Source organism: Manis pentadactyla, chromosome 2 (assembly GCF_030020395.1).
Source record: "Manis pentadactyla isolate mManPen7 chromosome 2, mManPen7.hap1, whole genome shotgun sequence".
Classification (NCBI taxonomy): Eukaryota; Metazoa; Chordata; class Mammalia; order Pholidota; family Manidae; genus Manis; species Manis pentadactyla.
Window position 1 is genome coordinate 177,281,462 of NC_080020.1, and position 18,750 is coordinate 177,300,211.

Here is an 18,750-nt window from a genome sequence, read left to right on the forward strand (position 1 = left end):
ACCTTGAACCTTTCTTAACCATGAATCTAAAGCCTGCAAGGGCAATCACTACATATCTTTCAATAATCACCCTAAATGTAAATGGACTGAATGCACCAATCAAAAGACACAGAGTAATAGAATGGATAAAAAAGCAAGATCCATCTATATGCTCACCTTACAAGAGACTCACCTTAAACCCAAAGACATACACAGACTAAAAGTCAAGGGATGAAAGAAGATATTTCATGCAAACAATAGGGAGAAAAAAGCAGGTGTCACAGTACTAGTATCATTCAAAATAGACTTCAAAACAAAGAAACGAGATAAAGAAGGACATTACATAATCATAAAGGGCTCAGTCCAACAAGAGGATATAACCATTCTAAATATATATTCACCCAACACAGGAGCCCCAGCATATGTGAAACAAATACTAACAGAACTAAAGGAGGAAATAGAATGCAATGCATTCATTTTAGGAGACTTCAACATGCCACGCACTCCAAAGGATAGATCCACCAGACAGAAAATAAGTAAGGACACAGAGGCACTGAACAACACACTAGAACAGAATGACCTAATAGACATCTATAGAACTCTACATCCAAAAAGCAACAGGATACACATTCTTCTCAAGTGCACATGGAACATTCTCCAGAATAGACCACATACTAGGCCACAAAAAGCCTCAGTAAATTCAAAAAGATTGAAATTCTAACAACCAACTTTTCAGACCACAAAGAAGTAAAACTAGCACTTAATTGTACAAAGAAAGCAAAAAGGCTCACACATGGAGGCTTAACAACATGCTCCTAAATAATCCGTGGATCAATGACCAAATTAAAATGGAGATCCAGCAATATATGGAAATAAATGACAAGAACAACAACACAAAGCCCTAACTTCTGTGGGATGCAGCGAAAGCAGTCTTAAGAGGAAAGTATATAGCAACCCAGGCATACTTAAAGAAGGAAGAACAATCCCAAATGAGTAGTCTAATGTCACAATTATCAAAATTGGAAAAAGAAGAGCAAGTGAGGCCTAAAGTCAGCAGAAGGAGGGACATAATAAAGATCACAGAAGAAATACGTAAAATTGAGAAGAATAAAACAATAGGAAAAAATCAATGAAATCAAGAGCTGGTTCTTTGACAAAATAAACAAAATAGATAAGTCTCTAGCCAAACTTATTAAGAGAAAAAGAGAATCAACACACATCAACAGAATCAGAAACGAGAAAGGAAATATCACGACGGACCCCACAGAAATACAAAGAATGATTAGAGAATACTATGAAAACCTATATGCTAACAAGCTGGAAAACCTGGAAGAAATGGACAATTTCCTAGAAAAATACAACCTTCCAAGACTGACCAAGGAAGAAACACAAAATTTAAACAAACCAATTGCAAGCAAAGAAATTGAAGCAGTAATCAAAAAACTACCCAAGAACAAAACCCCTGGGCCAGGTGGATTTACCTCAGAATTTTGTCAGACATACAGAGAAGATATGATACCCATTCTCCTTAAAGTTTTCCAAACAATAGAAGAGGAGGGAATACTCCCAAACTCATTCTATGAAGCCAACATCACCCTAATACCAAAACCAGTCAAAGACCCCACCAAAAGAGAAAATTACAGACCAATATCCCTGATGAATGTAGATATAAAAATACCTAACAAAATATTAGCAAACCAAATTCAAAAATATATCAAAAGGATCATACATCATGACCAAGTGGGATTCATCCCAGGGATGCAAGGACGGTACAACATTCGAAAATCCATCATCATCATCCACCATATAAACAAAAAGAAGGACAAAACCCACACGATCATCTCCATAGATGCTGAAACAGCATTTCATAAAATTCAGCATCCATTCATGATAAAAACTCTCAACAAAATGGGTATAGAGGGCAGGTACCTCAACATAATAAAGGCCATATATGAAAAACCCTCAGCTAACATCATACTGAACAGCGAGAAGCTGAAAGCTTTTCCTCTGAGATGGGGAACAAGACAGGGATGCCCACTATTCCCACTGTTATTTAACATAGTACTGGAGGTCCTAGCCACGGCAATTAGACAAAGAAATACAAGGAATCCAGATTGGTAAAGAAGAAGTCAAACTGTCACTATTTGCAGATGACATGATACTGTACATAAAAAACCCTAAAGACTCCACCCCAAAACTACTAGAACTGATATCGGAATACAGCAAAGTTGCAGGATACAAAATCAACACACAGAAATCTGTGGCTTTCCTATATACTAACAATGAACCAACAGAAAGAGAAATCAGTAAAACAACTCCATTCACAATTACATCAAAAAAAACAAAATACCTAGGAATAAACCTAACCAAGGAAGTGAAAGACTTATACTCTGAAAACTACAAGGCACTCTTAAGAGAAATTAAAGGGGACACTAACAGATGGAAACTCATCCCATGCTCGTGGCTAGGAAGAATTAATATCGTCAAAATGGCCATCCTGCCCAAAGCAATATACAGATTTGATGTAATCCCTATGAAACTACCAGCAACATTCTTCAATGAACTGGAACAAATAATTCAAAAATTCATATGGAAACACCGAAGACCCCAAAAAGCCAAAGCAATCCTGAGGAGGAAGAATAAAGTGAGGGGTCTCGCTCCCCAACTTCAAGCTCTACTACAAAGCTACAGTAATCAAGACAACTTGGTACTGGCACAGGAACAGAGCCACACACCAGTGGAACAGAATAGAGACTCCAGACATTAACCCAAACATATATGATCAATTATTATATGATAAAGGAGTCTTGGATATATAGTGGGGAAATGACAGTCTCTTCAACAGATGGTTCTGGCAAAAATGGACAGCTACATGTAAGAGAATGAAACTGGATCACTGTCTAACCCCATACATAAAAGTAAATTTGAAATGGATCAAAGACCTGAAAGTAAGTCATGAGAAAAACATAGGCAAAAATATCTTGGACATAAACATGAGCGACTTCTTCATGAACATATCTCCCCGGGCAAGGGAAACAAAAGCAAAAATGAACAAGTGGGACTACATCAAGCTGAAAAGCTTCTGTACAGCAAAGGACACCATCAATAAAACAAAAAGGTACCCTACAATATGGGAGAATATATTCATAAATGACAGATCCGATAAAGGGTTGACATCCAAAATATATAAAGAGTTCATGCACCTCAACAAACAAAAAGCAAATAATCCAATTAAAAAATGGGCAGAGGAGCTGAACAGACAGTTCTCCAAAGAAGAAATTCAGATGGCCAACAGACACATGAAAAGATGCTCCACATCGCTAGTTATCACAGATTTGCAAATTGAAACCACAATGAGATATCACCTCACACCAGTAAGGATGGCCACCATCCAAAAGACAAACAACAGCAAATGTTGGCGAGGTTGTCCTACACTGCTGGTGGGAATGTAAATTATTTCAACCATTGTGGAAAGCAGTATGGAGGTTCCTCAAAATGCTCAAAATAGAAATACCATTTGACCCAGGAATTCCACTTCTAGGAATTTACCCTAAGAATGCAGCACTCCAGTTTGAAAAAGAGAGATGCACCCCTATGTTTATCACAGCACTATTTACAATAGCCAAGAAATGGAAGCAACCTAAGTGTCCATCAGTAGATGAATGGATAAAGAAGAGGTGGTACATATACACAATGGAATATTATTCAGCCATAAGAAGAAAACAAATCCTACCATTTGCAACAACATGTATGGAGCTAGAGGGTATTATGCTCAGTGAAATAAGCCAGGCGGAGAAAGACAAGTACCAAATGATTTCACTCGCATGTGGAGTATTAGAACAAAGAAAAACTGAAGGAACAGAACAGCAGCAGAATCACCGAACTTAAGAATGGACTAACAGTTACCAAAGGGAAAGGGACTGGGGAGGATGGGTGGGAAGGGAGGGAAAAGGGTGGGAAAAAAGAAAGGGGTATTACGATTAGGATGTATAATGTGGTGGGGGCATGGGGAGGGCTGTGCAACACGGAGAAGACAAGTTGTGATTCTACAACATCTTACTACGCTGATGGACAGTGACTGTAATGGGGTTTGGGGGGGGACTTGGTGAATGTTGGGACCCTTGTAAACATAATCTTCATGTAATTATAGATTGATGATCACTAAATAAATAAATAAATAAATAAATAAAAATGGGCAGAGGGTCTGAGCATACATTCTCCAAAGAAGATATTCACATGGCCAACAGGCATGTGAAAAGATGCTCCACTTTGCTAATCATCAGGGAATTGCAAATTAAAACCATCACAACTTCCTACGCAGTTAGGATGGCAACATCCAAAAGACAAGCAACAACAAATGCTGGGAAGAATGTGGAGAAAGGGGAACCCTCCTACACTGCTGGTGGGAATGTAAATTAGTTCAGCCATTGTGGGAAGCAGTATGGAGGTTCCTCAAAAAACTCAAAATAGAAATATCATTTGACCCAGGAATTCCACTTTTAGGAATTTATCCTAAGAATACAGAATCCCAGATTCAAAAAGACATATGCACCCCTATGTTGATCACAACACTATTTATAATAGCCAAGAAATGGAAGTAACGTAAGTGTCGATCGGTAGATGGATGGATAAAGCAGAGGTGGTACATATACACAATGGAATAGTATTCAGCCATAAGAAGAAAATCCTACCTTTTGCAACAACATGGATGGAGCTAAAGGGTATTATGCTTAGTGAAATAAGCCAGTCAGAGAAAGACAGGTATCAAATGATTTCACTCATCTGGAGTATAACAACAAAGCAAAAACTGAAGGAACAGAACAGCTGCAGAGTCAATGAACCCAAGAATGCACTAACAGTTCCCAAAGGGAAAGGGACTGGGGATGGTGGGTGGGAAGGGAGGGAGAAGGGGAATAAGGAGCATTACGATTAGCATATATAATGTAGAGGGGGGCAAGGAGCATTACGATTAGCATATATAATGTAGAGGGGGGCACGGGGAAGGCAATATAGCACAGAGAAGACAAGTAGTGATTCTATAGTATCTTACTATGCAGATGGACAGTGACTGTAATGGGGTATTTGGTGGGGACTTGATAGTGGGGGAATCTAGTAACCACATAGGTGCTCATGTGATTGTATATGAATGATACCTTAATCAAAAACAAAAGACCAGTGAAAGTGTCTTTCCTACCCCGCTTAGTAACTCTTTCTAAGAGTGATCCATACTACGAATTTCTTGTGCATCCTTCTGGAAATTTTTTTCTTTGAAGTATTGTTGATATTCAATCTTATATTGGTTTCAAATGTACAACACAGTGGTTGAACAGTTAGCCACATTATCAAATCCTCATCCCCTCTAGGCAGTTGCTGTCAACATTGAAAGATGTTACAGAATTATTGACTATATTCTGCATGCTGTACTGTTGAGCCTGTGACCAGACCAATTTATATTGTGATTGTGAATTACTGTGCTCCTTTGTCCCCACAACCTCTCCCCCTTGGTAACCACTAGTCACTTCTCAGTGTCTGCATCTACTATTGTTTTGTTCATTCCGTTTTGAGTTGTTTTTATATTCCACAAATAAGTGAAATCAAATGGTATTTGTCTTTCTTTGCCTGTCTTATTTCACTGAGCATAATACCTTAAGGATTTTTTTTCCTTAATCCCTGTGACTAGGTTTAGGATGATTCCTGGGTAGCTAGGGATGCAAACCACTTTCAAAGCAATGGAAGTCTATTCAAGTATTTTAGTCATTGTTTCCTGATCAGATTTGAGTTTTAGAATGACCTGATTAGCCAATGTAGAAACCACAAAGACTGTGTGAAAATGCATGGGCTTTCCTACGCAGATACCTGAGCAGTTTTCTCTTAATTCAGACCTAATAATTCTTAGACAAATGAATTTTATATTTAGGAAATTAGAAGGAGGGGGTCATTACTAGTAAATACTGCAACTCTTTCTTATTATTTTTTTTCCTGAAACAAGCAAGAAGAAATGAGCTTACAGGGAAAAGAAATTAGAATAGCTGCTTTTCAAGGTGAAGGAGTATCAGCCTGCGACCCGATACTTTCATAGTGTTGCTCTGTTCTCAAGGACTATTCTTTGATTTTGGAAGCTCTTCATAATTGCAGTTTATATTGTGAGACATGTTTACATTCACTGGTGACCAAAGCAATAAGGTTGTGTGGGATTGAGAAAATGAATTTATTTTTACATGTCTAATTAAAATGACACTGATTCTTTTCAAGGCATGGATTAAATACAGATTTTTAAAAATCACATTAACTCTTTGTCTTTAACTTTTGAGTTTGAAAAATTTCAAGCCTCCAGAAAAGCTGAAAGAATAGTGCATTAATCACCCATATACTTTATCTAGTTTTACTATTGTTAGCATTTTGTCACATTTGCTTTCTCTCTCTGTATACATTTTTTTGGTTGTTATTGGAAGCATTTGCTGTAAGTATTTCAGCTACATTAACTCCTAAGTCTTAATTACTGTTTTGAATATACTTGATCTTCATTAACTCTTAAGTCTTTTAATTACTATCTTGAATATGCCTATACAGTTATTTACAGTTTAAATAATTGTATATTCCAAGTGAGCAGCACTGTAATAATTATATTTAAATACAGCTTTATAACATTACTTGTACAGCATGATTTAATATTGAAATTTTTGATTTTGTCTCCTTTAGAACAACAAGATATGGATTTGGATATAGAATTTGATGTACACCTTGGAATAGCTCATACTCGGTGGGCAACACATGGAGAACCCAATCCTGTCAATAGCCATCCACAGCGCTCTGATAAAAATAATGGTATGGTCAGATTCTGTGTGCCTTGGAATGATTGTGGATCGGTTGATAATGGGAGAAGAATAAGGTTCTTGTGTTTTTGTCACTTTAATTTTTTTTAATCTGGAAAATTTCAAACATTCAGAAGTAGAGAGAATATAAAACCTGATGCATCCATCACCCAGCCTTAACATTTATCAGTACCTGATCAGTTACACTTACCCATTACTCTCCCACCCGATTATTTGGATGCTCTTTCTTCTGTTTACCGTGTCTTAGAGAACTTCCTACAGTCTAGTTCTTGCTAATTGAATGCATCTTATGGTGTCATTTAACATGTTTCTCAATCGTCCTTCTGTTATAAATTGGTATGGTGTTTATTTACATCTGGAGGTATAGAATGTTTGGAGGTTTTTCTTTTTGTGTTGTTAGTAGCTGTAGAGTAATTATTTATTTAGGGATTGTAAAATGGTGAGAGTCTAATACTATCATTCCTTCCTCACTTATTGTCTTAAATACCATAAACAGAGTCTCCTCCATATCAGCTGCTTAGTTATCCTGTGGAACAGATTATTTAGGAAAGGCAGGATAAATCATTAATTTTTTCCCCCTTTCTCTACCATTTTCCAGTAATGAATTGGTTCTAACGTTCTCTAAGATAAAGAAGTTTCTTTATAAAATTCACAGATTTAAAAATACTGCTTTTTTTTTTTTCCAAAACATGGAAGAATTATCTATATTGGAGTAAAAATCTTCCCATCTTTGGCCATTGGAGCTTATTCAGGCTGGCTCCTGAGTCCTTTTGATGTGACCCCAGTAGGCGCTGTCAGTAGTCTTTGTTGTTTTCTGGTAGGCCAAGATACTCTAGGTTCACCTAATTCTGACCCTAGACTAGAATTAGCCATTACTTTAAGGAGCCCTGGTTCCTTTTAGTGGAAATGATATTTAAAAACTATAAACCAGGTCCTTAGAAGTGGTCATTTAGTAGACTAGGCCATTTAGGTGGACAGAGCTATGAAGTAAATGTATGTACATGTACCTCTTGTGTGTGCATGTATATGTGCATACATAAATTTAAAGATAAAACATGACACAGTTCAAATCCAGGGCTATAAGGTTTTTAATCATTGACCTTTGTATTTCCTTTCAATCATGCTTAAAAACTCAGTTCTTAACCCCAGCAACACACCTACTTGATTTATCGTATGATACGCATGGAACAGAATCGTAATACCAACATTGCTGTAACAGCATGTTTGCTAGTTTTTACTAATTTTTTGGTCCTCAAAGTGTATCTCTCTTGGGATGTGTAATCAAATGACTGTGTCTTACCTTACTTGGGGTAATACTTCTCTATGTGGTTTGCTACCAAGTTGATACAGTGTCATGTTAGTATGATTTATTTTGGTTTTTAGGGATTGATTTTCTTTAAAAATTAATTTCATTTAAAAATATTTGCATAGTTCTGATGTCACACCTATAAAAAAAAGGCATAGTAAAAGAAGTTCATTTCCCAATTATAAAATTTCAGTAATTAAAATAGTGTGATTTTGGGCAAGGCCAGTCACATTAATCAGTGGAACAGAATAGAATCTAGAAATGGACTCATAGATAATGATCACCTGAATTATTATAAATGTGACACTTCAGCATAGCAAAGAGTAGTTGAACTTTTCAATAAAGATAAAGTAAAATAAATTAAGTCTAATTTCTATCCTCTTTTGTCCTTATTCCATCTCTCCCTGTAGATAAACATTTAACAAATTTTTTTAGTTTAGTCTTCCATTTTTACAAATAAGCAAATAATATGTATATGTGTGTGTATGTGTTTATATATCTTTTCAGAAAAGATTTTATAATTCAGCAGCTACCTTTTTAGTTTTCTTGTGTTTCACATAATTATTATTGAATTGGATTTGAAGGCTAACAACCACTCAAACTTTTAATACTGACAAGGCCTTTATAAATGATTCCTGCAAACATTTCTAGATTATGTTTTCAGAGTTTCACTTTAAGGCTTTATATCAGCAATCAGCTATTTATCAATCTCTGTGTTGTAGCATTAAAATATTTTTCTTAGATTTATTTTTGTTATGTTACTTTGTAGTATCTTCTCTGACTTAAAAATCTATTGAAAGTATTTATTATTTGGTTTGTAATGCATTGAATTCAAGCTCCAAAATGTCAGATCTTTAAGTATGTTAAAAACATTTTGATAATTTAATGTAAAATCGGACTTAATGGTAATTTCTCTTCTGACTTATAAAAATTTTAAATAATAAATCCATGTTGGTAGTCTTTACATGCACCTTCAGTGTTTGTAAATAATAATGTAAACTTTTTTTTTTTTTTTTTTTTTTTTTTAATAATTATTTTTTATTGAAGGGTAGTTGACACACAGTATTACATTACATGAGTTTCAAGTGTACAACACAGTGGTAGAACATTTATATACATAATTCTAGGTTCCAGCTATCACCCTACCAGGCTGTTACAATATTTTGACTATATTCCTTATGCTATACCTTACATCCCGGTTACTAATTTATTTTACAATTGGAAGTCTGTCCTTTTTTTTTTTTTTTTGTGAGGGCATCTCTCATATTTATTGATCAAATGGTTGTTAACGACAATAAAATTCTGTATAGGGGAGTCAATGCTCAATGCACAATCATTATTCCACCCCAAGCCTAATTTTTGTCAGTCTCCAATCTTCTGAGGCATAACAAACAAGTTTTTACATGTAGAACAAATTCTTACATAATGAATAAGTTACATAGTGAACAGTACAAGGGCAGTCATCACAGAAACTTTCGGTTTTGCTCATGCATTATGAACTCTAAACAGTCAGTTCAAATATGAATACTCATTTGGTTTTTATACTTGATTTATATGTGGATACCACATTTCTCTCTTTATTATTATTATTTTTAATAAAATGCTGAAGTGGTAGGTAGATACAAGATAAAGGTAGAAAACCTAGTTTAGTGTTGTAAGAGAGCACATGTAGATGATCAGGTGTGTGCCTGTAGACTATGTGTTAATCCAAGCTAGACCAGGGCAATAAAACATCCACGTATGCAGAAGATTTCTCTCAGAACCGGGGGGGTGAGGTTCTAAGCCTCACCTCTGTTGATCCCCAATTTCTCACCTGATGGCCCCCCTGCGACTGTGCCTGTCTTAGGTTGTTCCTCCCTTGAGGAATCTTACCCGTCTCTGGCTAACCAGTCATCTTCCGGGGCCATACAGGGAAATGTGAAGTTGGTAAGTGAGAGAGAAGCCTTATTGTTTGAAAAAGTTAGCTTTTTACTTCTTTGCATATTTATGCCCTGTGGCTTCTATGCCCAGCATTTGTCTTAAGGTATCTTTACCACTTGGAAGAATTATGATACTCGGTAAATTTGATATGAGGCACGAATTCTATTTAAGGGTTGTAATTAGGAAGGAAGAAGAAAAGCTATAGAAGTAGCAGGCGGAAGAAAACATGGGAAGATTGATTATTTCTTTGATATATCTTCTTGTAGAGTAACTTCAGCATGTATAGGTTTTAAGCTACTACTTAAATTGCACACACACATTAACATAATAGGAGTATAGTTACATAACCAAAGCATATCTGTAATTACCAGCCATCTCCAGTGAAACCAAGAAAACCAGTTAGGCACCTTAGGCATTTGTGAAAACTTATCTATGATATGGTGGATATTGTCCAAATGAACTTGAACAGTCTGAGAGAAATCAGACAAGTTAAAACAACCCATTCCTGGGGACTGTTCACATGCCATATGTTCTTTTAACAATAAATAGTTTGTAGTTGTAAGACTTTGGAGCGCTACAATTTGCACTTCTCCAAATTCTTGGTTGAGTTCCAACAGTATAGATCCAGTCAAATTTTGTTGTTTTACTGTATGCACAGGCCAGCTTACATATCTCTTTCCTCATTCCCATGGCAAGTCCAGGAACTGGTGGGATGAGTGCATCTACAGCTGTAGCAGTGCGTCGATCTTTGTTGGGGTTTTTTGATGATCATCTTCTGGCATGAGTCTTCCAGAGAGTGCTGATGTTGGAAGTTCTTTTTCATATCGTATCTTAGTTCATTTTCGGGGTAGCCCAATTAGGCTTTGATCCTCTGTATAAACACAAACAGACCCTTTGCCTACACTTTTATATGCCCTTTATACCCTTGTGTAGAACTCGTTGGAGGTTACCACACAGGAACTGCCCTTTTTTTTTTTTTTTTTTTTTTTTTTTTGGCTATCACTAATCTACACTTACATGACGAATATTATGTTTACTAGGCTCTCCCCTATACCAGGTCTCCCCTATAAACCCCTTTACAGTCACTGTCCATCAGCATAGCAAAATGTTGTAGAATCACTACTTGCCTTCTCTGTGTTGTACAGCCCTCCCTTTTCTCCTACCCCCCCATGCATGTTAATCTTAATACCCCCCTACTTCTCCCACCCTTATCCCTCCCTACCCACCCATCCTCCCCAGTCCCTTTCCCTTTGGTACCTGTTAGTCCATTCTTGAGTTCTGTGATTCTGCTGCTGTTTTGTTCCTTCAGTTTTTCCTTTGTTCTTATATTCCACAGATAAGTGAAATCATTTGGTATTTCTCTTTCTCCGCATGGCTTGTTTCACTGAGCATAATACCCTCCAGCTCCATCCATGTTGCTGAAAATGATTGAATTTGCCCTTTTCTTATAGCTGAGTAGTATTCCATTGTGTATATGTACCACATCTTCTTTATCCATTCATCTATTGATGGACATTTAGGTTGCTTCCAATTCTTGGCTATTGTAAATAGTGCTGCAGTAAACATAGGGGTGCATCTGTCTTTCTCAAACTTGATTGCTGCATTCTTAGGGTAAATTTCTAGGAGTGGAATTCCTGGGTCAAATGGTAAGTCTGTTTTGAGCATTTTGATGTACCTCCATACTGCTTTCCACAATGGTTGAACTAACTTACATTCCCACCAGCAGTGTAGGAGGGTTCCCCTTTCTCCACAGCCTCGCCAACATTTGTTGTTGTTTGTCTTTTGGATGGCAGCCATCCTTACTGGTGTGAGGTGATACCTCATTGTAGTTTTAATTTGCATTTCTCTGATAATTAGCGATGTGGAGCATCTTTTCATGTGTCTGTTGGCCATCTGTATTTCTTTTTTGGAGAACTGTCTGTTCAGTTCCTCTGCCCATTTTTTAATTGGGTTATTTGTTTTTTGTTTGTTGAGGCGTGAGAGCTCCTTATATATTCTGGACGTCAAGCCTTTATCGGATGTGTCATTTTCAAATATATTCTCCCATACTGTAGGGATCCTTCTTGTTCTATTGATGGTGTCTTTTGCTGTACAGAAGCTTTTCAGCTTAATATAGTCCCACTTACTCATTTTTGCTGTTGTTTTCCTTGCCCGGGGAGATATGTTCAAGAAGAGGTCACTCATGTTTATGTCTAAGAGGTTTTCGCCTATGTTTTCTTCCAAGAGTTTAATGGTTTCATGGCTTACATTCAGGTCTTTGATCCATTTTGAGTTTACTTTTGTATATGGGGTTAGACAATGGTCCAGTTTCATTCTCCTACATGTAGCTGTCCAGTTTTGCCAGCACCACCTGTTGAAGAGACTGTCATTTCGCCATTGTATGTCCATGGCTCCTTTATCAAATATTAATTGACCATATATGTCTGGGTTAATGTCTGGATTCTCTAGTCTGTTCCATTGGTCTGTGGCTCTGTTCTTGTGCCAGTACCAAATTGTCTTGATTACTATGGCTTTATAGTAGAGCTTGAAGTTGGGGAGTGAGATCCCCCCTACTTTATTCTTCTTTCTCAGGATTGCTTTGGCTATTCGGGGTCTTTGGTGTTTCCTTATGAATTTTTGAATTATTTGTTCCAGTTCATTGAAGAATGTTGCTGGTAGTTTCATAGGGATTGCATCAAATCTGTATATTGCTTTGGGCAGGATGGCCATTTTGACGATATCAATTCTTCCTAGCCACGAGCATGGGATGAGTTTCCATCTGTTAGTGTCCCCTTTAATTTCTCTTAAGAGTGACTTGTAGTTTTCAGAGTATAAGTCTTTCACTTCTTTGGTTAGGTTTATTCCTAGGTATTTTATTTTTTTTGATGCAATTGTGAATGGAGTTGTTTTCCTGATTTCTCTTTCTGTTGGTTCATTGTTAGTATATAGGAAAGCCACAGATTTCTGTGTGTTGATTTTGTATCCTGCAACTTTGCTGTATTCCGATATCAGTTCTAGTAGTTTTGGGGTGGAGTCTTTAGGGTTTTTTATGTACAGTATCATGTCATCTGCAAATAGTGACAGTTTAACTTCTTCTTTACCAATCTGGATTCCTTGTATTTCTTTATTTTGTCTGATTGCCATGGCTAGGACCTCCAGTACTATGTTAAATAACAGTGGAGAGAGTGGGCATCCCTGTCTAGTTCCCGATCTCAGAGGAAATGCTTTCAGCTTCTCGCTGTTCAATATAATGTTGGCTGTGGGTTTATCATAGATGGCCTTTATTATGTTGAGGTACTTGCCCTCTATTCCCATTTTGCTGAGAGTTTTTAACATGAATGGATGTTGAACTTTGTCAAATGCTTTTTCAGCATCTATGGAGATGATCATGTGGTTTTTGTCTTTCTTTTTGTTGATGTGGTGGATGATGTTGATGGACTTTCGAATGTTGTACCATCCTTGCATCCCTGGAATGAATCCCACTTGGTCATGGTGTATGATCCTTTTGATGTATTTTTGAATTCGGTTTGCTAATATTTTGTTGAGTATTTTTGCATCTACGTTCATCAGGGATATTGGTCTGTAGTTTTCTTTTTTGGTGGGGTCTTTGCCTGGTTTTGGTATTAGGGTGATGTTAGCTTCATAGAATGAGTTTGGGAGTATCCCCTCCTCCTCTATTTTTTGGAAAACTTTAAGGAGAATGGGTATTATGTCTTCCCTGTATGTCTGATAAAATTCCGAGGTAAATCCATCTGGCCCGGGGGTTTTGTTCTTTGGTAGTTTTTTGATTACCTCTTCAATTTCGTTGCTGGTAATTGGTCTGTTTAGATTTTCTGTTTCTTCCTGGGTCAATCTTGGAAGGTTATATTTTTCTAGGAAGTTGTCCATTTCTCCTAGGTTTCCCAGCTTGTTAGCATATAGGTTTTCATAGTATTCTCCAATAATTCTTTGCATTTCCGTGGGGTCCGTCGTGATTTTTCCTTTCTCGTTTCTGATACTGTTGATTTGTGTTGACTCTCTTTTCTTCTTAATAAGTCTGGCTAGAGGCTTATCTATTTTGTTTATTTTCTCGAAGAACCAGCTCTTGGTTTCATTGATTTTTGCTATTGTTTTATTCTTCTCAATTTTATTTATTTCTTCTCTGATCTTTATTATGTCCCTCCTTCTGCTGACCTTAGGCCTCATCTGTTCTTCTTTTTCCAATTTCGATAATTGTGACATTAGACCATTCATTTGGGATTGCTCTTCCTTTTTTAAATATGCTTGGATTGCTATATACTTTCCTCTTAAGACTGCTTTTGCTGTGTCCCACAGAAGTTGGGGCTTAGTGTTGTTGTTGTCATTTGTTTCCATATATTGCTGGATCTCCATTTTGATTTGGTCATTGATCCATTGATTATTTAGGAGCGTGTTGTTAAGCCTCCATGTGTTTGTGAGCCTCTTTGCTTTCTTTGTACAGTTTATTTCTAGTTTTATGCCTTTGTGGTCTGAAAAGTTGGTTGGTAGGATTTCAATCTTTTGGAATTTTCTGAGGCTCTTTTTGTGGCCTAGTATGTGGTCTATTCTGGAGAATGTTCCATGTGCACTTGAGAAGAATGTATATCCCGATGCTTTTGGATGTAGAGTTCTATAGATGTCTATGAGGTCCATCTGCTCTACTGTGTTGTTCAGTGCTTCCGTGTCCTTACTTATTTTCTGCCCAGTGGATCTATCCTTTGGGGTGAGTGGTGTGTTGAAGTCTCCTAGAATGAATGCATTGCAGTCTATATCCCCCTTTAGTTCTGTTAGTATTTGTTTCACATATGCTGGTGCTCCTGTGTTAGGTGCATATATATTTAGAATGGTTATATCCTCTTGTTTGACTGAGCCCTTTATCATTATGTAGTGTCCTTCTTTATCTCTTGTTACTTTCTTTGTTTTAAAGTCTATTTTGTCTGATATTAGTACTGCAACCCCTGCTTTCTTCTCACTGTTGTTTGCTTGAAATATGTTTTTCCATCCCTTGACTTTTAGTCTGTACATGTCTTTGGGTTTGAGGTGAGTTTCTTGTAAGCAGCATATAGATGGGTCTTGCTTTTTTATCCATTCTGTTACTCTGTGTCTTTTGATTGGTGCATTCAACCCATTAACATTTAGGGTGACTATTGAAAGATATGTACTTATTGCCATTGCAGGCTTTAAATTCGTGGTTACCAAAGGTTCAAGGTTAGCCTCTTTAGTATCTTACTGCCTAACTTAGCTCGCTTATTGAGCTGTTATATACACTGTCTGGAGATTCTTTTCTTCTCTCCCTTCTTGTTCCTCCTCCTCGATTCTTCATATGTTGGGTGTTTTGTGCTATGCTCTTTCTAGGAGTGCTCCCATCTAGAGCAGTCCCTGTAAGATGTTCTGTAGAGGTGGTTTGTGGAAAGCAAATTCCCTCAGCTTTTGTTTGTCTGGGAATTGTTTAATCCCACCATCATATTTGAATGATAGTCGTGCTGGATACAGTATCCTTGGTTCAAGGCCCTTCTGTTTCATTGTATTAAATATATCATGCCATTCTCTTCTGGCCTGTAGGGTTTCTCTTGAGAAATCTGACGTTAGCCTGATGGGTTTCCCTTTATAGGTGACCTTTTTCTCTCTAGCTGCCTTTAACACTCTTTCCTTGTCCTTGATCTTTGCCATTTTAATTATTATGTGTCTTGGTGTTGCCCTTCTTGGATCCTTTCTGTTGGGGGTTCTGTGTATTTCCGTGGTCTGTTTGATTACTTCCTCCCCCAGTGTGGGGAAGTTTTCAGCAATTATTTCTTCTAAGATACTTTCCATCTCTTTGCCTCTCTCTTCTTCTTCTGGGACCCCTATAATACGGATATTGCTCCTTTTAGATTGGTCACACAGTTCTCTTAATATTGTTTCATTCCTGGAGATCCTTTTGTCTCTCTCTATGTCAGCTTCTATGCGTTCCTGTTCTCTGATTTCAATTCCATCAATGGCCTCTTGCATTCTATCCATTCTACTTATAAACCCTTCCAGAGTTTGTTTCATTTCTGCGATCTCCTTTCTGGCATCTGTGATCTCTTTCCGGACTTCATCCCATTTTTCTTGCGTATTTCTCTGCATCTCTGTCAGCATGTTTATGATTCTTATTTTGAATTCTTTGTCAGGAAGACTGGTTAGGTCTGTCTCCTTCTCTGGTGTTGTCTCTGTGATCTTTGTCTGCCTGTAGCTTTGCCTTTTCATGGTGATAGGAATAGTCTGCAGAACTGGGACGAGTGACGGCTGGAAGGACTTCCTTTCTTGTTGGTTTGTGGCCCTCCTCTCCTGGGAGAACAGCGGCCTCTAGTGGCTTGTGCTGCGCAGCTGCGCGCAGACAGGGTTTCTGCTTCCTGCCCGGCTGCTATGGAGTTAATCTCCGCTGTTGCTGTGGGCGTGGCCTGGCTCGGGCAGCTACTCCAAAATGGTGGAGTCGCGTTGGAGCAGGAGCTGCTGGGAGGCTATTTATCTCCGTAAGGGGCCTCCCTGCTCCCTGCAGCCCAGGGGTTAGGGTGCCCAGAGATCCCGGATTCCCTACCTCTGGATTAAGTGGCCTCCCTGCCCCTTTAAGACTTCCAAAAAGCACCCGCCAAAACAAAACAACGACCACAAAAAAAAACAAGAAAAAAAAAAAATTTTTTAATTAAAAAAAAAGAAAAATTTTTTTAATTAAAAAAAAAAAAAGGTGGTCGTTCGTTTTTCTTTATTGTCCGGTGCCAGCCTCAGGCCTCTGCTCACCGGTCTTTCTGCCCTGTTTCCCTAATATTGGGGTCCCTGTCCCTTTAAGACTTCCAAAAAGCGCTCGCCAAAACAAAGCAGCAAAAAAGCAAAAAAAAAAAAAAAAAATGGTCGCGCGCTTTTCTTATGTCCTCTGTCGCCCAGCCTCCAGTGCCTGCTCACTGTTCTTGCTGCCCTGTTTTCCCAGTATCGAGGGCCCTGCACTCTGGCCCGGATGGCTGGGGCTGGGTGCTCGGCAGCCCTGGGCTCCGTCTCCCTCCCGCTCTGCCTGCTCTTCTCCCACCGGGAGCTGGGGGGAGGGGCGCTCGGCTCCGGCGGGGCCGGGGCTTGTATCTTACCCCCTTCGCGAGGCGCTGGGTTCTCTCAGGTGTGGATGTGGTCTGGATATTGTCCTGTGTCCTCTGGTCTTTATTCTAGGAAGGGTTGTCTTTGTTATATTTTCATAGATATATGTTGTTTTGGGAGGAGATTTCCGCTGCTCTACTCACGCCGCCATCTTCCGCCCCAATAATGTAAACTTTTGATTATCCATTCTTATATTTTCAAAGTTGTTTAATCAAAAAGATGAAAATTGTTCCACTACATACTGTATTTGATCTTGGATTGCTATTTTAACATTTATTTATCTGACATGCTGGGAATTGTCTGGACCTTGGATAAGTAAATTTAACTATAGAACTGAATAACTGTCTGGCTTTCCTTATTAAACTTCTTTAGCTTTAGTTCTTAAACTCATTTAATGTAAATGAGATTATTGTTTTAGTTTGAAAGTCTCTTTATACTTAGTAATGTTTTATGCATAAGAATGAATGAACAAAGAAATGAGAATAATAGTTAGAGTAATTCAGCCCTCTTGTTTTACAAATGAGGACACAGGCCCAAGAAATGTGCTCCTTTCATATGGTTACACTGGATACTAGTAGTTTAGCCACATATGAAATTGATGTCTGTAGACCTCAGTTTATTCTATTTCCCCACTATATCCACCTGCTAGCATTGTGTGCTTCCACTGAGCCACATAAACAGTGCTGCCAATCTACCTGAGGATAATGTGATAATGGGAAGTAGAAGATACTTTATTACACTTGGAATTATAGCATATGACAAATTCTTTGACTTGAGAAAACTCTATTAATAGTAGTGGTTATTTATGGTGTTTAGCAGACCCCAGTTTTTTATCATCAATACTTTTATTTATCTCTTTTAGAATTTATTGTTATTCACAATGGAATCATAACCAACTACAAAGACTTGAAAAAATTTTTGGTAAGTAAAGTGACCTAAAAAGACACCAGGCTTTGGGAATACTTCTGACGAGAGCAGTGACGTTTGTTGGGATGTGCAGCATTTCTAGGTCTGATCAAGTAATTCCTGAGATGGTTATAAGGGAATGGTGGCTTATTGGACTTTCCTTTGTTGACATGGAATATTTTTTGTTTCTTCCATGAAAAGGAAATAGTTATTTGGCTTTATTATAAATGACCCAAAACCTCAAATAAAATTGGAATTTTGGGGGCGACATCTTTTGTATTATGAGAGTCCTTGTTTGCCATTTTTAAAGGATTCTAGGATATATAAGAAATATAGGACAGACTAAATGAAGGTTCTGTTCCCTAAATAGCTATATACTATATAGTAATGGTCATGATGATGACCTTCATGAGTACCTCCTCAGCACCGTCCAGCTGAAATTTCTGCAGTGATGGAAACCTTCTATATCAGTGCTGTACATTATATGAGCCACTGTCCACACGTGGCTCTTAAGTTAGTTTGATTGAGGAACTAAATTTGAATTTTATTTCAATTTCAATTTAAATAGCCACATATAACCTAATGGCTTTGTCATTGTCAAAGAGAATTATTCATATTCATTAGTGTTTTGTGAGTTATATATTCCATTATATGTTAAATTACTTAAAATTATATGGCATATATAGATTTATATAATTATAATTTAAATGTATATTCAGTTACACAGAA

The 18,750-nt window shown here is 37.6% G+C and overlaps 1 protein-coding gene across 2 annotated transcripts in view; it reads left to right on the top strand.

Moving 5' to 3' along the window:
• GFPT1 (glutamine--fructose-6-phosphate transaminase 1) overlaps positions 1–18,750 on the top strand; it is a 101,398-nt gene that overhangs the window by 36,054 nt on the left and 46,594 nt on the right. For both annotated transcript variants that reach the window (XM_036908240.2, XM_036908241.2), the window contains exons 4-5: positions 6,679–6,804; positions 17,978–18,036. In XM_036908240.2, coding sequence (XP_036764135.2) covers positions 6,679–6,804; positions 17,978–18,036 — 185 coding nt within the window. The remainder of the gene's footprint in view (positions 1–6,678; positions 6,805–17,977; positions 18,037–18,750) is intronic.